The sequence below is a fragment of the Brachyhypopomus gauderio genome, unplaced genomic scaffold, assembly GCF_052324685.1.
Source record: "Brachyhypopomus gauderio isolate BG-103 unplaced genomic scaffold, BGAUD_0.2 sc84, whole genome shotgun sequence".
Lineage (NCBI taxonomy): Eukaryota > Metazoa > Chordata > Actinopteri > Gymnotiformes > Hypopomidae > Brachyhypopomus > Brachyhypopomus gauderio.
In genome coordinates, this window is record NW_027506905.1 from 408117 (window position 1) to 434827 (window position 26711).

The 26711-nt window shown below is 43.7% G+C and overlaps 1 protein-coding gene across 6 annotated transcripts; it reads left to right on the forward strand.

Annotated features, from left to right (window-relative positions):
- The first annotated feature begins 13 nt into the window (after nt 1–13).
- eps15l1a (epidermal growth factor receptor pathway substrate 15-like 1a) lies at nt 14–24002 on the forward strand. Of its 6 annotated transcripts, XR_013125399.1 has the most exons (26): nt 14–128; nt 1804–1845; nt 2296–2385; nt 2566–2613; nt 2714–2809; nt 2980–3042; nt 3333–3458; nt 3545–3604; nt 3805–4047; nt 4806–4963; nt 5289–5439; nt 5522–5584; nt 6187–6272; nt 7630–7702; nt 8172–8333; nt 9875–10072; nt 10356–10520; nt 10848–10953; nt 11186–11236; nt 12094–12230; nt 12331–12391; nt 13434–13519; nt 13866–13962; nt 15862–16067; nt 21330–22950; nt 23293–24002. XR_013125399.1 is itself a non-coding variant. In XM_076991691.1 (25 exons), the coding sequence occupies exons 1-25, from the start codon at nt 102–104 to the stop codon at nt 21471–21473; spliced, it is 2739 nt and encodes a 912-aa protein (XP_076847806.1). In that variant the 5' UTR covers nt 14–101; the 3' UTR covers nt 21474–24002. The 6 variants fall into 6 exon arrangements, 5 of the variants coding, with proteins under 5 accessions (XP_076847806.1, XP_076847807.1, XP_076847808.1 ...); XM_076991691.1 differs by having other exon boundaries at nt 21330–24002; XM_076991692.1 differs by having other exon boundaries at nt 13869–13962; nt 21330–24002.
- Nucleotides 24003–26711: the final 2709 nt, after the last annotated feature.

Genomic DNA, 26711 nt, shown 5'->3' on the forward strand with positions numbered 1-26711 from the left:
ATGTAAATCCGATGTGGAGTTGAAAGCGCGCATGCGCGGTGAGGGTCGTGGACTAGCTGGCAGTTTGGCTCACAGCCGCCGTTCCCGGAGCAACAGGGGAAATGGCGGCGCTCACCACCCTCACTCAGGTAACACCGTTAAAACATCAGCGCATCCGCACTCATCTGACTCATCACTCTGGAAACGTGCCGGTTAATGTGCCCCGCTCACACATATATTAGCAAATGGACAATTTACAGGCTTTGAATGGTGATTATTGAATAGAATTAGCTAGCATTACAGGCTAGCCAGCCAGCTAAACAGTAATGGAGCAGCTAGCGGCTCCCACTCAGTGACGAGCTAACGTAGCTAACCGAGCTAACGTAGCTAACCGAGCTAACGTAGCTAAACGAGCTAACGTAGCTAAACGAGGCTAAACGAGCTAACGTAGCTAAACGAGCTAACGGAGCTAAACGAGCTAACGGAGCTAAACGAGCTAACGGAGCTAAACGAGCTAACGTAGCTAAACGAGCTAACGGAGCTAAACGAGCTAACGGAGCTAAACTAGCCGCCTGCTGTAGGTTACAAAACGACTCGTAAAATCACACTCGTCTAAAGGGTGCGGGCCAGTGTGGCTCTTCAATAGCACCAGCGAACTGTTGTTTGTTGCTTTATTAAGGATAAACTATGTGCATTGTAGGTCTTGGCTAAGCTAACCTTGCTAACTACTTTAATTACCAAGATAGATAGTTAGCGTGCTAGCTACCTGCCCAGCCAAAGTGCGCATAACGGAACCTAAATTCATCTGTTGGTCGTGTAACTACATCACGTATTTAGCTGCGTGTGTGGTGTTGTAGAGCTGCTACCGTTAGCTAGCTACAATAATATTGCGGACACATTTTTAGGCTCTCGCATGTTAGCTGTCCGTTACACTTCCAGCGGAACTCATTCAGGTAATGTGAGCTAGCAGCAGGGTTAGGGTTCTCCTGGGTTAGTACTCCAGCAGGGTTAGAGTTCTCCTGGGTTAGTGCTCCAGCAGGGTTAGTACTCCAGCAGGGTTAGAGTTCTCCTGGGTTAGTGCTCCAGCAGGGTTAGTGCTCCAGCAGGGTTAGTGCTCCAGGAGGGTTAGGGTTCTCCTGGGTTAGTACTCCAGCAGGGTTAGGGCTCCAGCAGGGTTAGGGCTCCAGCAGGGTTAGTGCTCTCCTGGGTTAGTGCTCTCCTGGGTTAGTGCTCTCCTGGGTTAGGGCTCTCCTGGGTTAGTGCTCCGTCCCCCACTTGATGTATCAGTGTTTAGCAAATGTTAAGACCTTCTGTGGGGAGTAAATACAGATACGCAGTCACCCAGATATATTCGTGGACCGTTATTTATCTCTCTGACACTGGGGTTTATCTAGGGTTAGTGTAACCATTCTAAGGGAAGCACTAATCAGATTTAACACTCTGACACCGCCTCTGTGTCTGTCTACATCGCTGACCTAGCTAGCTGTCTTACATTGCATCTGTATTCCAGCCACGAATGTGAGACGGCTTTCTCTAGCGGATTAGCCCGTCTCTGTCAGCAATTATCAGCTCTGATTGTTCACATCATTATAATTCTCTTTATCTTGGCAGTTGTCTTGTCTAATCTAGTCTAAGAAGTCTAATCAGACGTCTTGGTGGCTGGGTTATCTCAAATTACGACAAAACTACAATAAAACAACACAATGTGCAGGCCGTTTATCATTACAACAGCAGCATTTAGCCAGTTGTCAGTTTGTTTTCATTCTGGACCTTTAGCTACATGACTGTCACGTCGTGATGATGAAAGCTGGTTTTTTCTTTCAGTTGTCGAGTGGGAACCCAATGTATGAAAATTTCTACCGACAGGTAAGGTCAATTTCAGACATGAAAAACGAGACCAGGTTGTACATTTTGGTCCTTTCAAGTTCACCTTTTGGTCAATTTTTAGGTTTTAAGAGGTTTTCAAATGCACACAGATCTGGAGCTTGAATGCATCCTGAACGCATTTTAGGGTTGAACTCATTAAGGAATTGATCAATTGAATATGGTGTATTGGTATAGTGTATCAAGGAAAATACAGACCTGTACTTGATTTGAGTTTAATATTGTGGTTTGGTCAGTAAATTATGCAGATATCTTTTGCAATAGTGATACATTCTTAGTCTTACTGATACATACAAGTCTTACTATTACTTTAAAAACACATTTACCCAAATCCTACAATAGAAGTTCCATTGTGCTGTGTCATGTTGCCTTAATTTGAGCCTTCTGTCAGGAGAACCGTAGCAGCATAATGGTGTTTGTTTGCTTTCAAAGGTGGACCCAGGAAATACTGGGAGAGTTGGACCTACAGAGGCTGCGTTGTTCTTAAAGAAATCAGGCCTACCTGATGTCACTCTGGGAAAAGTTAGTTTTTGAGAAGGCGCATGAATCTTAACCTTGATTTCTAAATATTAATAGACTGTAAATCATAAATATAATGAAATAATTGGTTATTTCCTTTTGGGCTGTCCATATACTTTTTACTTCTTAGTTTGTTGGGGTTTTTTCTTTTTTGCATCTTGTTGGTTCTTGTTCCTCCCACAGATCTGGGACCTAGCTGATCCAGATGGAAAAGGATTCTTGGACAAACAGGTAAAGCAGATTTTGTCCTTCCATGAAGTACTGAGGAAATCTCCCATTGGTTGGCTTAGCAGTTTATGGTTTTATTTCTTTGGTCTGTTTATTTCAACAGGGATTTTATGTTGCTCTGAGGCTTGTGGCCTGTGCGCAGAATGGTCAAGATGTCTCTATTGCAAGTTTAAACCTCACTGTGCCCCCTCCCAAATTTGTAAGCGTTTAATATTGCTGGAGAGAATGTATCCAAGAAATAGAAACTTGCTTACAATGAGGATATGATGTTATTTATATCTGAGGTTATATTTCATACAATTAATCTTTCATATCTCTATAGGTGTATGGTGCAGAATTAAAAAATGTGATTATTATCTTGTATCACAGAAGGATCCCAGTAGCCCGTCATTAAGTGGTGTGTTATCAGGGGACAGTCACTGGGCGGTTAGGGTAAGTCCACTGACCTTCACAGATCTTTTCCATGGAGGTTGACTGATGAACAACATGAGAAAGTCATTTGTTTTGATTTTATCCATTTCACACTTTTCACTGCCCTATTCCTTTAAAATGTATTTTGCATTTCTTTATGTACCTTTTGATTATACTATTAACTACAATCTGCTTAAAGACTTTGAAGGTTAGTATGAGTTTTGTGGTAGTATTAACAAAGAGAGCTTTATTTAGTGTCTTAAACAGTTTTCACGATTCATCTGTCTGATTTTTACTTTTGTGGTTTCCAGCCTGAAGAGAAGAGTAAGTTTGATGGTATTTTTGAGAGTCTTGCTCCAGTGAACGGACTGCTGTCGGGTGAAAAGGTCAAACCAGTTCTTATGAACTCCAAGCTGCCAGTAGATGTTTTAGGAAAGGTAAATTGAAATAACCGTGTATTTTCTGTAACTAGTTTATTTATAAGTTATTGTGAATGAAAAGTAAATAACCATGAATTTGTCAGGTTTGGGATCTAAGCGATATCGATAAAGATGGACACTTGGACAAAGATGAGTTTGCTGTGGTGAGAATTCAAATTATTTTTTGAAATAATATTTTGGCAGTTATTTCAGTCTACTCACTTTATAACACCAGTAAACAAGTGTTAAAAACAGTACAAGTTCCTTAGCAGTGTTCTGTTTTACACCATTATTTTTTGAACGACAAAGCCATAACTTGCTGTTTGTAATTTTGTGAGTAACTTTCATTTCCTCTGTGCTCCAGGCTATGCACCTGGTGTACCGGGCCCTGGAGAAGGAGCCAGTTCCCTCTGTTCTGGCTCCATCTCTAATACCTCCGTCCAAAAGGAAGAAGTCAGGAGGCCAACTGCCTGGCATGGTGCCCGTGTTGCCTGGCAGCCCGCCACCACCAAAGGACAGCCTGCGTTCAACACCCTCCCATGGCAGCATGAACTCTCTCAACAGTGCTGGGAGCTTGTCGCCTAAACACACCCTCAAATCCACACAGGTATTGGACGCCCTGGGGCCCATTGTCCAAAGGGCAATGATGAAATAGTCAAATTATTCCTTAATCTGAATCTGTGCTTTACAGGCCCTTGAGCTGATTCTAAGTGACATGTATCTATGACGTGGTGTAGGGTTTTGTTTTGTATGTACACTGATATGACAAAAAAGTAATGGGACAGGAACCAGTATTGTTTAGGACCGCCCAGCAAAGTGCATTGTCTCGATGTGGCATCGATATCACGAGTGGACCTTCTGCGCTGAATATGGATGTGATTTCTGCCGCAGTTGCTTGTCTGTTTACACGCACAGTTCCATCTTGATGCCTCCCATTGCAATCATCAAGCACCTGTGGGCAGCCACTCTAGTCATCTGTGGGTGGTATTGCCTTCTATGACATATTTAAAGTGTGATACTGTGGATTAAGGAATGTTAAATGCCCACTCGACTTCAGAAGTGGAATATCTTATCTGTCTTGTGCTCACTCTCATGTCTCAGTTGAACTCGGTTGATAACTCGTATCGTTTTGCCATGAGTTCACTGGCCAGTGTTCAACTTCCCCACCTGTCCCCCAGGGCCCCACCACTTCAAAATAAGTTTGCATACTGCTGTCCCATGACTTTTGGCACGTCTGTTTTAAATCTCCTTAGAAAAGAATGCTTAAGCTGTTGATATTTCTTTATATAATATTCTTATTTAGATAATATCTGGAGTGGAGACAGTGATACCATTCGTGTCATTCATGTTTTGACATGTCATTAGCACTCTGTCAACTGGGTGGTCCCAGCAGCAGACCGAGGACGCTACGACGACATCTTCCTGAAAACCGACGCAGACCTCGATGGCTTCGTCAGCGGCCACGAAGTGAAGGATATATTCATGCAGTCCGGCCTTCCCCAGAACATGTTGGCGCACATATGGTGAGACACGGCGTGCTTTTCCTTATACACGCGTGATCTTTGTGCAGTGGTTGCTCCTGTTCTTCATTTAAAAAATGCTTTGCATATTCCCACTTTGCATATCTCGCCACATCACAACAACCGGTATCATCTACTATTGGGAGTGTTACACTTGGAGAGTTCACCCCTCTTGCTGTGCACCACATGCCTAATCAGAATCTTGCTGACAATAATAGTTTGATCCACGTGACCCGTGTATGGCAGCACCTATGAGCCGTTTGCAGTAAAGAAATGCTCCACGTGGGTGTGTGTCTAATGTGGCCCGCGTGACTGGCCATCTGTGCAGGGCTTTAGCAGACACACGGCAGATAGGTAAGCTCTCGCGGGAGCAGTTTGGTCTGGCCATGCACCTCATCCAGCAGAAAGTGGGCAAAGGTGTGGACCCCCCGCAGGCCCTGACCCCAGAGATGATCCCCCCGTCTGAGCGGGGCACCCCCGTGAGTACCCACCACTAGCACCGCCGCCACTGCAGTGCATATAATGTACCGGCACATAACTTTGGTTGTCCTTTTCTCACAGAGTCTGTCCGGGTACATGACGCCCGTGGGCTCGGAGATGGCGGCCCTGACAGAAATGCGCAGGGTGAGGACGGACGGTCTTCTTCTTTCATTTCTCCATTTTCTTTTGCCTCATTTCCAACCATTGTGAACCATTTCATTGGCTACATGCGTCTGAATGCATTTGTAACATGCATTCGTAGTAAACCAGACACTTTAAGGGTTAAGACTGGTGCAGGAGTTCAAACACATGCACAGTGCACAGGAGAGCGGTGACCTCATCCAACACTGTTTTTGTCCCCATATTTAACGCTGCTGATGTTTCTTGCGTATATCAGGCACTTATGTACAAGTTTGGGGTATGTAAAACACACGAAAGAACAAACAAAAACATAGCAGATGCTTTTGTTGGCCTGTTGATGGCAGTGTTGTGCTGGAAAACCATTTGTGAGTCCAGTGGGTGCTGTGGGTGAAGTGCGGTTCATTCCCAGTGTGTGGACCATGGAGGTGAACATCAGGCACCTCTTCTCTTCTCTTCCTGTCGTGGTGGCGTCCTGTGTGTTCTTCTGCCCTCCTGTATTGTGTGGTGTTCTGCACCTGATTAGGGCAGTACAACTAAACACAGCTGTGTGTGTGTGTGTGTGTGCGTGTGTGTGTGTGTGTGTGTGTGTGTTTTCTAACCTTTAGGACAGCTCCAGTTCTGTGGGGTCTGGAGAATTCACTGGGATCAAGGAACTGGATGATATCAGTCAGGAGATTGCTCAACTGCAGAGGTGTGTGTGTGTGTGTGTTACCTTCACTGTAAAAGTACCTGTAGTTTCTCTAGATCAGGGGTCTCCAACACGTCGCTCGCGAGCTACCAGTAGCTCGCCACCCCTTTCCGAGTAGCTCGCCAAAGGTCCAATTAATTACATATAAATTTGTCAACCTAATTGGTCCCATCGAGAAATCTACTTAAATTTATGTCCAATCAAAATTCACAGTTGTCCCTCCCCTTCTAACACTAAATGATTATTCGCCAATTATACAACAGTTAGTTCACAATCCGACTGGTTGAGAAGTGTTCTAACCCTGCAGATATGTGTGATAACAGCACGGTATTCTCATTCTCTGTATCACTCCGCGGACGCGTTGTCAAGTAACGGCTTGTACATATATTCACGATAACACACTCCCTCTCGTGTTCTATTGCTCAATTAGCTGTCAATCAAAAAGTTAGGCTGCCGTCAATATTGAATAAACCAGGGGTCACCCACGTCATGAGTCGCCCGTGGGCTTGTTTTAAAAATAGCTCACTATAGCGCCATGCACCAAAGCGCTGCATTGTTTATGTTTTTGCTACTATTATAGATTGTCCGCGGTTGCTAGCGGTCTTCCCGCTTAGCAATTGACACTCGCACACACAACTTTCGTTCGCCAATCCCCCCCGGTAGCCCTCCGCAATAACTGATATCCAAGAAGTAGCTCCCAGTTCCAAAAAGGTTGGAGACCCCTGCTCTAGATGTTGTTACATTAATTGTGTGTTGGTTTTTGTACATGTCTGTGCCGTTTTGTGTGGACACTGTCTTCATGACGTAGTAAACAAACCAATCCCAGCAGTTCCTCCTGCCATCTCCAGTGTTTTCAGCCTCATCCTCCTCATGCCTACAGTGAAGGTGTCCTTGTCCACACCAGTTGCTTTGTAGATAAGTTCGGACCTAAAAGAAACACACACTTCAAAGGCAGAAGGACAGGTAAAGCAGCACACCTGTCCCTGGTGCTGAGTTCCACACACACACCTTGTCACCCCATCCAGTGACCCACCCGCCCACAGCACCCCCCCCCCCCCCCCCCCACACACTCACTCTCACACACACACACACCCCAAGCCCACCTCCTTAACCCCTGCGTTTTATGAAATCTTCCTCTTTTCGCCACTTGCTCTTTTTGCTTCCACCGCACACCTGCTTCCACTGGGACGCTCAGGTAAACCTCTCACACTCGGTTGTGGTGGCTGGCACGCTGGCTGGCACGCTGGTTGGCGTGGAAGCGGCCCTGCGTGACAGACTGGTCCATACTTTGGCACACCGATGCCAAGATTCTCTTCTGATTTCCATCTTTCTGTGCTTTATGTTGGTTTGTGGCTGTCAGGGAGAAATACACACTGGAGCAAGACATTAGGGAGGCTGAGGAGGCCATCAGACACAAGACTACTGAGGTCCAGGTAACACTCTTTACAACTACGGACTTTATCATCACTAACATAATCCTCACACTGAATTCTATTAGCCATGAGGATTTTCCACTAAAGCTATCAGGTGTGAGACTGAACTGCAACCCATTGCATTTGACATGGAATAATGGCAATATAGTTCTGTGACATGTACATCCATATCGGATAACTGGATGGAAACGGGGATCCTTTTCATATCCTCCTGTTTCATCCATTAAGTATAGATACCCGTAATACAGCTGATGTACCCGACATGTAGAAACGGTGCCAGTGTTAATTTACTTTACCTATGTTTGTCTCATCATACTATTATTGTGCTAAGCCCTTGTTAGCATTAGCCAGTCAAGAAGACATAAAGAAATGTGTTTTTTGCTGATTTAAATCTTCACGGAGGACATCATCTCTAGTAGTTTGATAGAAACAATTTACTGTGGTGGTTCCTCCTGGATTTGGTGTCCAGGAGATGCAGAATGATCTGGACCGAGAGACGTGCAGTCTGCAGGAGCTGGAGGCCCAGAAGCAAGACGCTCAAGACCGCCTGGATGAGATGGACCAGCAGAAGGCTAAGCTGGAGGACATGCTCAACGAAGTGCAGCAGAAATGTCAGGAGGAGTCCCAGATGGTGAGCTCAACCCCTCGGCTGCTTTTGCAGACCTGAAATGTTAAGACCCCTCCTGACTCTGTGTCAGAAATGGAAAGACCTTCACCAACATGTCACTTCACCCTGTGTACTCTGGACATATGTCCAAGTTGATCAAAATGAACAAATGTGTCATTTATGAAGAGACCAGATGGTCACAAAAAGAAAAGAAATATTTATATATGAGTATAATTTTAACAAATTTTGTATTTTTTTATTTTGTTGATTTTGTTTATGATTTATCTCTTCTGGGACCTGGGGCAAAGGTTCATTTTGTATGTGCTAATATCCTGGGTTTCACTTTGACATTATTTTTGTTGTTGTCAGCAGTAGGCTTTGTCACGATACTAAGCATTACAACTTCGATACGATACTTAAAAAAATATTGAAATTCGATACCATTTTCGATACCAAAATCAAATACTGTGCTAATTTCCGTTTTAAAGCCTTTTTATTATTTTTTATAAACAAACAAATGAATGCTTGCTTTGTGTTTGAAAATGCTTGAAATTGTAACTTCATTTCACAACAAATAGCTGTCTGACTGAACAGTCACACTGTCAGATTTTGAACCAGTTTTGAACGTCCACCAGACATGCAAAAATGGGTCTGGACTGACCGATGTGATACAGACATGATTTTAACGTCTTTCTGACGTCGCATGTTTGTTGGGATAAGTTAAATATTTATACATATACTCGAAATTATTCGCTTTTCTATCACATTATTTAATGGTTGTTCATTTTCAAAACGCCCAATCTTAATGTCTTCACATTCTCTCATGTTTCGTCCTGGAATTACAAGAGGCTCATATTTGACTGAAACACAAAGCAGCATTAAAATTCGTCAGGTAAATGTTCATTCCCCTGTTGTTGAGGGGTGTTTCTTTTATACTACCACATATAGTTTCAGACAACACTGCAAAGTGGAAAGTATAAACGCTTCCACCGCTTGCAGAGGTTCGCGGAGTCGAGCGCTGTGGTCACTCAACCAGGCTTTAGCGCCCTTCGTTGAAATGTTCCAAAAGCACCGCTTGCAAACGGGCTTGTTCATGTCCTTCAGATTTCCATCTGTATCTGCTTCGAATCCAACAGCACTGCGTTTGCTTTAGCTGACATTTTAGCATTACAAACTGTCCTGTGCATTACGGCAGCTTGGGTGGGTCAAACGAAAGCGCATTTTATGTAAAAACAATCGATACTTAAGAGAAATGAGTATTGTACCGTATCGATAGTAATGTTCAGTATCGATACGTATTGATATATCTTTTTTTTTTTTTTTTTTTTTTTTTTTTGGTGACAACACTAGTCAGCAGTTCCAAGTGAATTTAAATAAATTGCAACACATTCAAGAATAAAGAAGAGACTACTGAAACATAATTGACAAATTCGCTTACATTTCCAGAAATGTTAGTGTTGCTTTTGGCACTGGTAAAGGCCAGCCTTTAGTTATCAGACCTGTTTGCCTTTAGTTATCAGACCTTTTTGTCTTTAGTTATCAGACCTGTTTGTGTCCGTCTTCAGATCTCGTCATTGCAGACCCAGATTCATTCTCAGGAGTCCGACCTACTGAACCAGGAGGAGGAACTGAGCCGGGCCAAATCGGACCTGAAGCGCCTGCAGCAGGAGGAGAGCCAGCTGGAACAGAGTCTTCAGGCTGGCAGGATCCAGCTGGAGACCATCATCAAGTCCCTCAAAGCCACGCAAGACGAGATCAACCAGGTAACACACATCCGCACATTCAGCATTAAACATTTAAAAACCAGGCCAGGGTCCAGATGGTGAGTGGTTTGAATCCCAGGGCCAGCTTTGTACACGCACACACAAAACTTGTACATCATTCATTTCATTCCACATGTGTTTGATCAAATGTGTGTACTGTGTGGACTCAAATGGAGTCCACTAGAGGGCGAGAGAGTCATACACCGCTCGTGTAGGTCTCCAGCACAGCACAGGTGCTAAAGCACCGACGTCCTGTCCTGTCCTGCCCTGTCCTGTCCTGTAGGCTCGCAGCAAACTGTCACAGATCCAGGACAACCAGCACGAGATGAGCAAGAGCATCGAGCAGTACAGCAGCGTGCTGAACGGCACACACGGCGGCAGCATGACCAACCTGGCCGACATGAGCGAGGGCTTCCCCGAGAAGGAGAACGGGGGCTTCGGGGCGATGGTGAGGACCTGCTGCTCCTTCGCCCGCCACACACACACACACCCTAAATGTGAAGGAATCCATCCAATCCACAAATTTTTCATATGCAAAACAAATGGTGCTTGTGGTTTATATATGGGTACCACCCATGTGTGATTTAGTCATCATTTACTACTGAATGTTATAGAAATAAATAAATACACCAGTGAGTAAGTTTTGGGTTACAAATTTACTTCACGGTGCTGTTCCTGCCTAAACCCCAAGATAAACTTTCTTTGTTCAAGAGAAAAGTTGGTCTCGGATCAGTTATAAACAGTTGCTTGAAAAATGCCTCTTCTCTGCCCCCAGGAGGACGCTTTCAAAGTGAAGACCAGCGTGTTCAACAGCACCTCTCAAGAAATGCACACTGACCCCTTTCAGTCAGAAGACCCTTTCAAGACCGACCCATTCAAAGGTTGAGTTCACGTTGTCACTCTCTTCCCTCCTGTCCGTAACTCGTCATCGTCCTGGAATGTTTGTTAAAAACAAAACCCCCCCCACCCCCCCAGCTCGGTGCATGTCGTCACAGCCACAATGGTTGTGTTTCCTTTCTAGGTTGGGAGGTGTCACATGAGGTAGTCTGGTGTGTGATGGCTACTGAGGCCCTTTCTAACACTCTTTTTCATGTTCTTTTCCGTCCCCTGTAGGTGACCCTTTCCAGAATGACCCTTTTTCCAAGCAGCCACCCACAGCTACAGGTAGCCACTCAGCTACAGCGTATGAAATATGCAGTTTTTAAATGCAACGGTTAGATGCGCTCATCCAGGCCATCAGATAAACCAGGCCTGTGTTTAATGTGTTGCTGCCTTGAGATTTGCATGGGTCGTGGCATTGTGTTCAGTTACGCTGGGACACTTCTCTCTTTCTAATATGTGACTTTCAGTTCTCTAACTCTCGTGCTAAATTGGGGTAATTTTGATGGCGTAGTATCGTAGTGATGTTGTAATATATGCATGAGTGAAGATGGTTAGGGTTTGGGTGTTGACATACTCCTGTTACATTAACGCTGAGACCAAAGTCAGTATTTTCTGATGTCTGTGTTGTTGTTCAGTGTTTCAACAACAGGGCAGTATGGGGTTGTGTGCTTTGTACAAGGGGGTTATCACCCACATGACAAGTATCTTCAGTTCGTATTTAACCCCTGATGTTTCAGGAAAAAAAAATCCCAGTACGTTTGCTTTCAGAGTGGAAGTCCTGAGAAAGGCCAGAGCAGAGGGCGAAGGCAGCGGTGTATTTGTCTGTTATACGGAGTTAAAATGAAGTTCCGTCAGAGATTCCTTTTGATCACCCAGGTCTCCCCACCACGACCTTGTTTCAAGGATATTGGAGGGTCACTGGGGAGATCATTGGGATATCTCCAGACACATGGTCCATGTTTACCTCCACACTCCATACTGTCACGGCTAGGTATACAGAGATGAAGGCATGTCATTTAGGTATTCATATTTTGTGAGATGTGGAAAGGGACCATAAATGGGCTCTCGCGATAAAGAGAAGGGGGTTGAGGGTGTAGCTGTATGTTCTCACAGTTCTCTACCACTCTCACCTCCTGCAGATCCATTTGGAGGAGATCCTTTCAAAGAGGCAGACCCCTTCAAGACCACATCGGAAGACTTCTTCAAGAGGCCAGCCAAGGCTGATCCCTTCATCAGCTCCGACCCTTTCAGTAAAAGCGCTACTCTCCCATCAAAGGTAAAGAAACGCTCGGAGGTCAATGTGACTTTGCTCTTTGCCTCTGACTAAATGCAGCGCGGCGCACGTTGAAATAACCATCGCTGTGTTACATCTGCAGCCTCATCCCTTCTCAAGCAACGACCCTTTCACTTCCACCAGCCCCAAACCTAAAGGTCCAGGTACGGTTCCCTCTGCTGACTCATCTCAACCTTTGTACCCACCCTCGGTGTACCACACATTCACATCAGTTTCTTTCTGATATGAAGTTTATGCTGGTCTAGCATAACTGTACTCGGGTCTCACACTCTCGCCAAAATAAGAGCACATCAGATAAGAGTCCAGCGTGCTCCATGAAGCCCTGAGAGGATCTTGTGGTGGGAAACTGCGATGTAGGAGGGGGGCCACTTTCACACTTTATGCTCTAGAGTGATTTCTGGTCTCACTGGAGGCCTGCGAGAAGGTGACGAGTAAGTGTTTCAGCAGAAGTGTGAAGAAGCTGTTAGGAGAGTTCCCATGGTCCTCACCCTGACCTTCCACACACACGTCCTCCGCAGCCCGTCTGCATGGATGGGACACTACTGCTCGTTCAGTAAACAGGTTCTCTTCAAGCTTTTTTTTCTCTCTCAACCCTCGGGTGTGGTGCCAGGAAGTGCTTGGCTTTTCTTTTATGTATTTCCTCTCTTGTACTTGTGGTGGTGGTGGGGGGGGGGGGGGGGGGGGGGCAACCTCTATACAATCGACAACAAATGTGATTCGAATGTCTGAAGTAGGTGCAGAAAGTTCGCTCACTAGTGGCGCACTGAATTCTAGCACATGAGCACTAAATCATAGTCTTGTTCTGTTTTCAAATACATCAAATCACAATGCTGATTGAAGACTAAATTATACTGAAAAATTCATGTGGTGAACCTGTCTTTGATGAAATGCATGCTTGGTGCTGTCTTTTAACACCTGGGGTTTTGTGTTACCATACTGCTTGTGAGGGCTGGTTTCCTGGACATGCATTAACACCCAGAATTTGACAAAACTGCACCGCAAGTAATTCTCTTCAGTCTAGCCAAATTCTGAGTCTGTGAAAACCGGCCCCCTGGCGTTCCTGATTGTAAACCACAAATTTTCTGTTGAGCATAATGAATGAATGAATAGATTTTGTTCTGGTCATTAAATGCGTGTGGTTCTTTTGGTTCTTTGCGGCGTCTTAACACACACACCCCCCCCCAGACCCCTTCGGGACCCTGGACCCGTTCGGGAGCAGCTCATTCGCTGGCGGCAGCAGTGGCTTTGCGGACTTCAGTCAGATGTCAAAGGTGCGAGGCCCACAATGACACGCTGGTGTCTGCACCAAATGCAACCCCTCACACTTTATATACACCATGCATCTACTTTGTTCATTTCATGTGGGGGTGATGGTTTTCATTAAATCTGTATGAATTTAGAATTTAAAAGAAATTCGTAAAGTCACCTGTGGAAATGACCCTAGTAAAACTAATTTGGGCAGGAGGTTGGGCGGTTCTGCACATCTTTCTGTCCTCCTGAACTTGTGCAGGATCCTAATAGCACTTGAGGTGAATCCTCAGCGATGTGGCTGTTGTAGATGTGTTCCTCTGGAGCACGCGGTGCCCTTCCTCTGATCTTCCTACTGTGTGTCTCCAGCAGCCAAGCTTTCCAGACGACCCCTTCAGTGGGAAGCAGGACACTCCCGCTCTCCCCCCCAAGAAGAGCGTGCCGCCCAGGCCCAAGCCACCCAGCGGTGAGTTCAAGACGAGGTCGAGTGGTGCTGCTTGTAGAACAGGCTGTATATCTTGAACTTGTGTGTGTGGTGTTTTTTTCCCCACAGTGAAACAGTAGTGGTTTCTTTTACACCCATTTGTTGCTTCTGCCCACGGTTTCACACACTCAGAATAAGCTCATGCATCAGAAGTCACGATTGTTCACGGTGATATATCAGACCCTTTCTAGAGGAAAACAGGAAATCAACATTAGAGTTGCTGTGTTTTTTATTATCGTGTTTGCTTAGCTGCTTCTTTATAACATTTAGCTGGCGGGTCTGATTTATTGTTTTTTATTTAGGAGTTAGTAATTTATATTGGGCAGATACTGTGACTCTCCATAGTGATTAACTGTTGTCTCAGTACAAAGGTACAAATAATGCACTATTTATTGTACAATCAGTGTAGCTCCGTCTGATAGTTAGGCTTTCAGTTATTAGTAAAAGCTTGAGAGACCTGTTGTGGTGCTCTAATAAGGGATTAGAATGAGAGGGTTAGCTGGTATATTGAGGAGGGCATGACAGCATCTTCAGGTCTTCCATCATCTGTGGTTAGCCTGCACTGCCAGCATTGAGTGTTCATCTCCACACCCTTCCCCACTTCCTGTGTGTGTGTGTGTGTGTGTGTGTGTGTGTGTGTGTGTGTGTGTGTGTGTGTGTGTGTGTGTGTGTGTGTGTGTGTGTGTGTGTGTGTGTGTGTGTGTATTTTGTGTAGTGTGTGTGTGTGTGTGTGTGCGCGCGCGCCTCTGCATGCATGTTCTACGCTCAGAGTTGGTGGTAGTCACCATGCTCACCACTCAACGTTCTTTATACATGGTGTACCCCACTATGCCCTTCCTCCTCTGAACATGGAGCTGTGAAGACCAGAGCCATGTCTCGTTCTGGCCTCGCGAAGCCAGACTATAAACCAGGCCCAGGCCCGATTGTGTCCTTCTACATGGACCAATTTTTGCATCTGGTGCCGTGACCCTGGCACTGCAGGTACCACGTTGTATGGAAGGGGCTGCACAGCGGGGCTGTAGAGGAGAGTGTCCCCGTGTTCAACGCTCTGCAACCCTTCTGCCCCTCAACGGAGAGTGTTGCTAAACGCTTGTTTTTGCTGGCTTGGAGCTGGCAGGGTGGAGCTCCATATTGTGGTTTGCTATTCCGTTTACTGAAAGAGAGAAACTGATTGCTGGTCTAGTATAAATAACAGCCCAGTTGACATTGTGGTTAACACCTTTAGAGGAACCAATAACCAGTTTAAAGTTCTCACGAGTAGAACTGTGCCAGTCGTTGCCTGCCAAGAAGGTGTTACACGTAAGCATTTTTTTCTGGGTTTTTTTTTTTGTGTTGAGTAATTAGGTGGAATTAACAGATCTCGCTGCATCCGCACCTGACTGTAGCTTTTAAATGTGACCAGATACACCATGGCTGCGTGGGATGACAACACTGGTTTTGTTGTTTTTACAACGTTCCAGATATTCTCTGTGGCAGTTTGGGTGGCAATGGTGCACCACACGCGTATAACTGAAACAACTGTGGGTTTTTTGGCTAATCTGGATGGCTTAGCCAAAAAACCCTGTGGTCGTTGGCACATTCTTAGAGTTCATGGTGATGATTCGGTTTTTTTTTTTTCTTTTTCTGGGGGCAAGTGCACAAGGTCACGTATATAGTAATGGAAAAATCTAGCATGAGTAAAGGCCAGCGTGCTCTCAGAACAGGGTGTGGTCCAGATCTTATTTACTCGCACGTAGTGAGAAAGGAAATGTGAGCAAAGTGCAACCACTTCATCATTACCTGTATAAATCATCATTATTTCAACAATGCTTACAAAATTCTCACAAATCGAAATGGCAGCCACAGGTAAATGAAACAGGTTTTATTTCTGAACTCTTTCAGGTAAAAGCACCCCGACTAACTTGCCCGGATCGGGGGATTCATCCAAGGCGAGCGATCCCTTCCAGCCCTTCGCCTCTGACGCTAACGACCCGTTTGAGAGTAAAAAGGGGCTCGGGGACCCGTTTAGTGGCAAAGACCCTTTTGCTCCGGCCGCTTCAAGTAAAGCTTCTAAAGACTCTTCATTGGGTTTTGCAGATTTCAGCTCTGTAAGTTGAGCTTAGTGATACTACTTCTCTTGTCCGGTCCACCTTTTTTTTCCCCTGTTTTTTCTTTTTTCCTTCCTTTTTTGTTCCCTAGAAATGCTCTCTGCTTCTTAGCACTCATGAGGGAAATGTTCTAGAGGAGATGACACCATTGGCTTCTGTACCTCTTGGTGTATGCTGTCGCCTCATGCTACCTTCTCTCCATCTATACTGCCTTCTCTCCATCTATACTGCCATCTCTCCATCTATACTGCCATCTCTCCATCTATACTGCCTTCTCTCCATCTATACTGCCTTCTCTCCATCTATACTGCCTTCTCTCCATCTATACTGCCTTCTCTCCATCTATACTGCCTTCTCTCCATCTATACTGCCTTCTCTCCATCTATACTGCCTTCTCTCCATCTATACTGCCTTCTCTCCATCTATACTGCCTTCTCTCCATCTATACTGCCTTCTCTCCATCTATACTGCCTTCTCTCCATTTATACTGCCTTCTCTCCATCTATACTGCCTTCTCTCCATCTATACTGCCTTCTCTCCATCTATACTGCCATCTCTGCTTGTGATTAACCAACTCCATGGAGCGAGCTGAAGTAGTTGGAGGGAGAATCGTTCTGTTTGTTCTTCTAGCAGGAGTGCACAGGCGCTTATAACCCTTCATATCGGTTATTTTATCTTGTAGGTCTAGTTTAATCAAACCATCGTTGCTCTTTCTCTTTCCCACACTGTTTTGCTGAACTGTGAAATCTATTCTGGCTTCTGTAGCTAGTCAATGTTACAGTTCCAGTACTGTACTTTTAAATTGATGAATGTCTTGAGTTTGAACAGGCAGAGGGAGTGGAAGAGATCGTATACTATGGTGTTTCTAGATGTTTGTGGATCTGAAACAGTAGTACACGTAGCTATACAGCAGACAAATTAATGGGCCGCTTAGGATGAATACCAAGGCTCCATGATGGTCTCTTACATTTAACCTAAATCTCAGTTTTTGCACTAATGGTATGTGGCTCTTTGCATGTTGTAGAGGTTGGGTCTATTTGAGGAAGTTATTACAACCACAGATTTTCTCATAAAACTACTAGCTGACAGCAGAAGTTGGATAAAGACAGGTTACTAAAATAGTAACAGGGCGTGTCAGTTTTGAAACTATTAAGTACCATGTAAATTGATTGACAATACATGGAATAAATTATTTAATTGATCATTTACCATTCATTTAGGGCTGCCATGATTAGTCGACTAGTCACGACTATGTCGACTACTAAAATAGTCGACGACTAATTTATTAGTCGATGCGTCGTTTTTTTTTCCTCTCCAAACTGCTGCGACAGTTTCCACTGCTGCGTCTGCGTTTCTGTCCTTGACGCACATGCGCAGTAGTGGAAACCGGGGTAGACCGTTGACGACATCTGGTATCGTGGCTACCCGGCTACGGAACTCAAAAGTGCGGGATCATTTTCCGTAACCGGGTTCCGAAACGCGTGCAATATCTGCAAGGCAGAACTTGCCTTCCACGGCAGCACAACCGCGATGTACGAGCATGTACCTGAAGCATGTTGTGGCTAATTGTGAAAACAATGATGAATAGGGACCGTCATCTCTGTAATCTAAATTGCTAGTTAGCTGCTAAAGTTACCATAAACAGAGTACTGTTACCATAAACAGAGTTAACTTAGTACTTACTTATCGCAGGGTTGCCAACTTTTCAAGATCACTTGGAGTGAGATTTGATCTTTGGGGGGGGGGGGGACACAAATTAAGTATTATATCGCGATTGCCGGTGGTTGTCGCCAGAGCGAACTAGTAACTCATTGAATCATAGATGTGGATCAGAGGTAAATAAACTAGATTTTTTTTCGGCGTGAGAAATCGGGTGTGTGAGCGTGTGAAGACGGTCAAATGCGTGTGTCTCACTCTCAATGCGTGAGAGTTGGCAACCCTGCTTATCGCTGTAACTGTAAAAGTTAACATTAGTGATGACGATTTGTTTCATTAGCCTTAGCACGCATTCGTGTATTTTCTGTAACGTCAGTGAGACCAAAACTTTATTTTTGTGAATAACTCCTTAGTTTCAGGTCCCTACCTAATTTGATTTAAATGTAGCGAAGTTTGATGCCAGAGACTAATGAAAAACCTAAAAAAAAATTCTTTATTAATGTAGGCCTATTTATTTTTGTGTTTATTAAGGCAGTGCCTTATCCTTATTTTAATAATTGTTTGTTGCAACAAGCTGCACATTTCATTAAAGGTTTAATGAACTATTATCTTAATTGTTTTTATTTTTAGTTATAGCTGAAATCTAATGATGGTTATGTAATAGCAGTTGCATTCTAGTGTATGTTTTATATTCAATTAACGTACAATCCGACTAGTCGACTAATTGTAAAAATTAATCGGTGATTAGTCGACTATTAAAATAATCGTTTGTGGCAGCCCTACATTCATTTAATGGAAATAACATTCCACTCCACGTCTGCTTTGTGTAGGTAGTTGACCTGCACTGACTCCCAAACCTGTTTAGTTTTTGCTGTGGTTTTATTTATTTTTTTTGTTTGGTTTTAGCACTGAAATTGTTTGTTTGCCTTCTGACTGAATGCATCAGAAGCAAATAATTCAACATGTGATCACATTGGAACTCCTCTACACTGCTCTGAGCCGTTCAGACACGGTTCAGCTCCACAACAATGACATCTTTAAAATTATTACTAATGATGATGGTAATAAAATATTTACAAGTACTTAGATGATGATGGCAATTTATCCAATAGGCCCGTGTGGTTGTTTGCTTTCAGATGTCATATCAGGCCAAATTAGTAGTAAAAGTGCTGTCCGGACGTGTGCAGTTGGTCACGTGAGAGTCTGTAGTACTTAATTTCATCATAGTATTCAGGGAATATTCACATGGCTCAACAGATGTCTTGTATTGTCAGGCTCTGATAGACATGCCAGCAGGTTGCTTGTGCAGTGGATCATAGCTGAGGTTGGTGTGAAGGGTTTGAATATTAATGGACCAACCGTTCGATCTCTCAGTGCAGTTTGCATGCTAAGCATGAGGACAACATTGGTTTGAAAGGGTTTTGTGAGCTAACCATAACCCTGTAATTTGACACTAATCCTTTGGCTAAACTAAGCAGAATTTCTCATTGGTCCCTAAAAACAAATCACAAGTATTGGTGTGATGCTTCCAGTTGCTAGCAGTTCTGTAGGCAGAAGACAGGGTTAAGAGTGCCTCCATGGACTCTGAGAAAGTATTATTTAGCCATAACATCCTACATTATAAATATATCTGACATGCATCTGTCAGATTAATACATTTGAGGCCTAAACATGTCATCACTGAATGAATATAGAATAGGATGCTGGTTAATCTCCATATGTTTATCTTTAAAAACAAAACAAAAAGCTTGTTGTGTAGAGCCTCATTTATAAGGCATTTTGGCATCATGGTTTCCATTATTTGGTGGTGAAGACCATTAGGGAGTTAAGGGTCTCTGCTTTTTGGAAATGGTTCCATGGTGACGGTAAGGAGTAGTATCACTACTCAGCTCTCAGGCTGGAGATTTCTCAGCATGGGGATTGGTGTGCACCTTACTTTCTTTATATTGGGAAAAGCCATTAAGACGCATTGATTTTGTTTGTGTGTGTGTATATATGTGTGTGTGAGTGTGTATGTATGTATGTGTATCAGCATCCTCACCATCTTTCTTTCTTTCTTTCTTTCGCTGTTTGTGACTGTGGGGAACCCGACACATCTCTGTTTCAGTAGCATCAGTATTACTGCTGCTGTTACAGTATCACAGTGTTTGAGATCACAATGTCACGCTTCTTGATCTTGTTGTTTTATCATCTTATTGGTGCCAATAATCAGCAAGAATTGGAAAATATAAATATGCAGATACTGACCAGAGTCAGTGTGTGTGAAGTTCTGGGTCTTGTGGACTCTTCTCAGACGTCCTGCAGTGACCAGCCCCCCCCCCCCACTCATTTTTCTGCGGTCAGTCGGATGTGCATGGTCATCTTAGATGTGTTCTTTTTGCAAGTAGATCAACAAACATGCATCTTGCCTTTTCTGTTGGTCTCTCGCAGGTTAAACCCAGCGCATGTTGCTTCAAGAGTTTATTTTTTATTTTACCAGCAATGCTGGTAAAATGATGTAATATGGTTTTGATCTTGGTTAGTGATCTATTGAAATCCATTAGGTACTTGTGTGCACTAAAGTGAATGATGGGTTCCAGTTTTCTGTTCTCATTTTGTGGGGTTTTTTTCTCGTCTTTTTTTTATGCAGTCCAGTTTTCTTTTACATGCTTTAGACGGTTTAAGGTAAAATTAGCTACAAGTGAAATGAACTTTTTGTTTTGATTATTGCCAGAAATGCAGAGTAAGCACACCTCCTATCCTTGTGGCCCGGCAGGGAATTTGTAAGCAGGAAAAAGATTGTAAAATCACGGCTGCTTGTCCAGTTTCAAAACGCTGAGCAGTTCAACAGAGCTAGAGCTGTAACTATTCTCTAGAGCTGTAACTATTCTCTCTCAGGCACAGGTAAACATGGTAAACAAGGACTTGGAGTCTTGCAATAGGGAAGTGAAATATGCAGGAAGATCAGAGATGCCAAAATGAACAACTAACCTGTAGAGACCAAGGTGTTGTTTTTCCTTTATTTTATGTGTGTTCGACTAAGGGCAGCGTTTCCACTGCTTATCCCACAGTCACTCTACCATGTGACTGCTAATTGAACGCTAGCTTCCTTCAGTCAGCCACAGAGTACCTGGGAATGTTTCCAAATTGCATTTTTTAAATTATGGCTCACAAATCATGGATTTGGCATAGAGTTCACCTTCACAGGCATAAATAATGTGTGCATGTGTATGTACGTCTGTGTGTGTGTGTGTGTGTGTGTGTGTGTGTGTGTGTGTGTGTGTGTGTGTGTGTGTGTGAGAGAGAGAGAGAGAGAGCATGTGCTTTTTTAAGACACGCATTCAGATTTGTGAATAGTTGTTTTGTCCTTTCAGTATGTATCGATAGTCGTGCGTAGGCGCGACTGCTTTTGGCTAGTGTAGGTGTGCTAGCGTGTCCTGGTACCAGCGCACAGGTACTGACGGCGTGTCCTGGTACCAGCGCACAGGTACTGACGGCGTGTCCTGGTACCAGCGCACAGGTACTGACGGCGTGTCCTGGTACCAGCGCACAGGTACTGACGGCGTGTCCTGGTACCAGCGCACAGGTACTGACGGCGTGCGGCCGTGTGCTCTGTTTCTCTGTCAGTTTGGGAATGAGGCGCTGCAGCTGGAGTGGGCCAAGCGGGAGAGCGAGAGAGCGGAGCGGGACCGGCTGAAGAGGCTCCGGCTGCAGGAGCAGGAGGATCTGGAGCTGGCCATCGCCCTCAGCAAGGCAGAGATGAACACCTGACCACACCTTTCCTCACGCGCACCCCCTCACACCCTTTCGCACCTCCGCCTCGGCTGACGGAGGGAGCTGCGTGTGTGTGTGTGTGTGTGTGTGTGTGTGTGTGTGTGTGTGTGTGCGCGCGCCTGTGTGTGTGTGTGTGTGTGTGCGCGCGCGCCTGTGTGTGTGTGTGTGTGTGTGTGTGTGTGTGTGTGTGCACGTGCCTGTGTGTGTGTGCATGCATGCCAGGGAGCGGCTGAATTGTGCGGATGCACAAGTGAGCGTGTGAGGGGTGGTTGGGTCTACATGTGGGACAAGTCACGTTCTTGCCATATAAATGTTCTTTTAATGTAAAGTTTGTCAAGATGGGGCAACCCATGTTTAGTGAATGGGCTTCTTCATTCTACATGCACTGCATTAACCTGCACTACTCTGACAGACAGAAATAGAGTATTTAAGATGTATGTATGTGTGTGTGTGTGTGTGTGTGTGTGTGTGTGTGTATGCGTGCGTGTGTGTGCATGTGTCTCTAACTAGTGAATCTGTTAACAGAGCCATAGATAATGGGTGAGTTTGTTCCATATTCTCATTTATTCTCCTACTGGAAGAAAGAAATGCTAAAGAACATAAAACAAAGACTGATGTAGCTTATCTAGCTCTTTCAACTGACCCCTTCAAATATGTTCAGTTGCGTGGTACCTCACTGTCCTGGGAACAGTACATGGCCAATGTGTGCAGGACTTGGAGATGGGAGCTGATGAGCTGGACATGGGTAGAGCTGCCTGATAGAGCTGCCTGGCAGAGAAGTCTGATAGAGCTGCCTGGTGGTGACTGAAGCTCCATGTCCCTTTCCCAGTCCTGTTAGTCTGAAGGCTCTAAGGGCCCTGCAGGTTGGACAGGTCGCGGTGCTCTTACAGGAGAGCGGTGATGGAGGAGGGGTTCTTTGAGTGCGGGGTCACGTATGTTTGTGGTGCTAGGTTGACTGACAACAACATAAACAAGGGAGAGGATGTATTCGCTCAAGTGTTTTTTGTTTGTTTGTTTTACTTACCGTTGCATTGCGTAAGCGCCAAGCATTATTAGGTTGTTTAAATGGAAACTTAACCAGTTAATCCATGGACCTATAAGCACAATCTTGTCAAGATGGTCAAACATATGTTAAACAAAATTTCTGCTAACTTTCAAGTTACTGCTATTACTGCTAGTATTAATCAAGTCCCCCTGGGTTATTTTACGGAAACAGCTTAGTACTGTATTTTACTTGAACTTTATGCTGGCGGTACTACTGGCATGTTTAAACCTGTGGTCTGAGTGATTACCGAGTAATAACCTGCTCATGTATTTCCAGTGAATTTCTTTTTCTTTCTTTAATAATGTTGGTCATCTCTTTCTCTCATAGTGTCATGGACATTTGTTTCTTATGTACTTGATCAAGCTAAAAACATAATCATCACCCTTCAGTCTGCAAATGTGTGTGATCGACACATTAGCAAGATTCAAAGTGAGTTCAAATAGGATGCCACAACTGATATTCAGTGTGTGCAAATGTTAGTGCAAAGTTTATGCTGTCTAGAGTTACCAATTGTTAAAAACTGTGACATAGCTTACATTAATTTCATAGCAGGCTATTTACCTAACCCGCTTCTTTCTGTTATTTGTTTACACCTTTGTTCTTCACAATCTCCATTCATATATATCTTCATTCATATATATCTCCATTCATATATATCTCCATTCATGTATATCTTCATTCATATATATCTCTTCTGCCCATCAAACTTGACTACATGACACTCCTTCAGTGTCACTTTAAACAGTGTTAATTTTTCAAACATGTTTGCAGCTCCAGAAACATGTTGAGCCAGACTAGGTGTGTTTCTGGGTGGCAGCGCTGTCACAGGTGATCCTCCTGTGTAAAGCCCTGTAGATGTCCACAACTGAGCTCCTTACATTGGCGCCGGGAAGTTCTGTTCACACTTGTCTCCATCTGGACTTGTCCAGCTTTGTTTTGCCTGCTGAAGCAGAAAAGCTGTTGAGAACTGAGGAACACACACTCCGTTTCCCTGGATGACCCCTCATGCTGTATTAGTGTTTGATACCTCCATTGTGCAATAGCTTGTATATTTTTATTTGTGTTAAAATGTGAAAATTCATTTTAACTCTTCCTATCATGTTCTAAGGTTGTTTTTAAGTTTTTGTTTTGTTTTGTCATGAAAATGTGAGTATTTGAAATTCCTAATGTTATTTTGTGTTACGGTGAACTCCCCCCAATCCCAACATCACTTTCAGCCCGTCTTAGACTCTCACATCTGTAGATAACAAACAAACCAAATTATTGTCATAATAAAATGCATTTAAAAAAAAAGTACATAAAGGTATATTAAATCTGTTATATTTGTCCTATACAACATGAATAACCCCAAATGTGTAACTTGAAAAATTTTAAAGGTTTGAAACTGGTAGTCTCTAGAAAAGCTTGGATTTCTTTAAAAATGTCAATGCTCAGTCTGGTTCCTTGTTTCATAGAATTAAAATGCACCCTTTCAGATACAACACTGTGTCCAATGTTATTATTTTGTGAATATTAGAGATTACCTGTCTGAGCAGCCATACTTGATTTGTTTTGGTTATAAATGTACCATTTTAGAGTCCATTCTGTTCTGGATGTCCAGAAAGCATCTTGGAAAGTACGCTTTTGCTGAGTGGATTTATGTGACTTTATTTTTGCCTTTTACTGCAATCATGGAAATTAAATGGGAGTTCTACTTCAGAGAGTTATGACTTTCAATAGGTCATGAAAACTATGAGCAGCTGTAGTTTGAATGCTGAGGAAACGTGTGTTGGTGTTCCCTGACTTCAGCGGTTTGAACTAACAGGAAATTCCAAGCTAGGATTTTACTGACTTGACATGCATGGTTGGTGGTGCTGTGGAAATTAAAATGCGTGAAATGGGGCGAGGAGATAGAGATATTCTTACCTTTCAGGCTGATGTTTATGCATTCTTTACCACTTATTTACCTTTCCCCCTATGTGACTTAAACTGGAGCTCTGGCCTCAGAATGAAGAATAAATAATGCAAGATGTTTCCTTTGCTTTTTTTTCATTTGCTTAAAGTGATTTTTTGGGGATGGTTAAAGGTTGATGTCTGCTCTCGGTCTAAATTATGTGATTTCCCACCAAGTAGGAGAGAGAATGGAGAACTTGGCTGTCCCCCTGTCTGGAAAACTGACCCTTCAAACTCAATTCAGCTGCCCTGTAAAATCACTGGTGGTAAATGAACTCCTATGATTAATCTAGTAGTGCTGACTTTACAGTGTGCATTCGATGTGAACTCTCTTTTTCTCATGCACACAGGAAGTTCTTGAGAATAAGTGGATATTTCATGTGAAATAAAGATATGCAGGTGTGTTCGGAGTTATATTATATTTTGGGGGAGCATAGATGTGTGCTTTACACGTGTGTGCATAGTGGTCCACGGAGGGCTCTGGATATCAGGCTATTATATGTGTCATACTGGTAATACGATCCTTTCTGAATGCTCACACCAGTGAAGGACATGAATACAGTCTAGATAGACAAACATAGTCAGCTGGCCTGGGGAAATTGTGTTTTTAAGACCTGCCCTTAGCACAGCTAATGGAGTATTGATATAAACCAGTGTGCCATGCACTGGCCTAATCTCAGATCAGTCTGCTGTTGAGGTGTTCCAGACATGGTGGAGTTTAGTATATTTAATCAGCTGTGCCTGGGAGTGCGGGCTCTCCACAGAGTAATGCTGCCCAGGGGATGTTGTGGTACAGACAGAAATGCTTGTGCTGTCCAACTGGACTGTCAAGAGAGGTATACTGGCTAACGCAAGCCAGATGGACACCCTCCATTATGCTGTCACACGAATGTGGTTCTCTGTCAGCCACGGGGACTATCGCCTTGCGCTCTCTGTTTTGGTATGTGCGGCAAACACACGCAGAAAGGACAACACACAGCGTCATCACCTCCTATTTGAGAGTTTGATTTACTACAAGTTTAATTGCCTCTGGCTCAAATTCATGCTGGTTGATGGATTCAGGTATTCAGCATACAGCTTTAGAGTGTCTATGGAGGACTGTGGAGAACTTTCTCTAGGGCATACCAATAGCACAGTGGGGGAAATACAATACGGGTTTCTCTGGTCAGGAAGATTTGCTGCAGCTCCAGCAGGTGGCAAACGTGTCCTGTGGCATTCCAGCATTCTGGCCAAAGGAAGAACAGAAGAGATGAACCTCTCACCTGGAGAAGCAGTGCAGAAGTTGCATACAAATACCCGCTCAGTGTGCTTAAATGTGCTCAATTCATTTAAACGATTCTCTGAATTCCTGTTTAGTAATTACCACTTCAGTCTCACTCAATGCTTTGAAAGTATCTGAGACAAACAGCGGGGGCAGTAACTCTGGGAATAGAGGGCTGAACCTTTTAGGACTGAATACTTTGCTAAATTTTGATCAACCACTGAAAATTCTACATTCATCTGGAAAAGCCTCTCAGAATTAAGATGCGCATGTTAAACAAGGTAGCAACTTATTTCAGATGGAATTACGGGTAGTTTCATATTAGTGCCAGAAGACGTACACATTGAGGTGTAAATGGTTTCTAGGTGTTGGGGACTCCACAAGCTTTTGATCTCTTAGCACAATATGTTTCTCTTTAGCGGTCAACCTCTTCACATTCAGACTCAGCCCATATTTCTTATACTCACCTTTTAGAGGAAGAGTTATGATATGCTTAGAACAATGCTGACCAAAAAAGAAAAATTGTAGCTGCCACTATTGCTGGAGACTGTTTTGACTGTCTTTCTATGTGAATAAAGTCAGATAGCGTTAAATGAATACTTCACCCATGTTTATGTCTCCTGTGGAGACTTTTGTGATTAAATATTGTCTGGCATGTACTTCAGCAAGAAATCGACCATGTTCTAAGCTCCTTCCACACTTTTTACTAGCAATGGCCTCAAAAGACAGAAAAGTGTTCTATGAAACTTGTGAGCCTTAGATGGTTCCAGGTGATGGTATAATGTGCACACCAGCTCAGAACAAAAGGTGATTGTGAGTAATAGTTTCACAATGAGTTGAAAAGCATTTTATAAAGAGAATATTGCTGTGTCAGGTAGCTACAGTAACACTTGTGGTTATTTGCTGGAATGTGAGCACTGTAGTTCAATATTCGTAAAACACAGAAGGTTGCTGTGGCTGACTTAACAGTTACAGTGCAGAGCAGAAAAGTGATCTG

Bases quoted from the DNA above. Each gene is read 5' to 3' on its own strand.
- eps15l1a (XM_076991691.1), top strand. From the start codon at position 102: ATGGCGGCGCTCACCACCCTCACTCAG. The intron at 129-1,803 runs GTAACACCGTTA...TTTTTCTTTCAG, and splicing joins CGCTCACCACCCTCACTCAG to TTGTCGAGTGGGAACCCAAT. The intron at 13,963-15,861 runs GTGAGTTCAAGA...GAACTCTTTCAG, and splicing joins CAGGCCCAAGCCACCCAGCG to GTAAAAGCACCCCGACTAAC.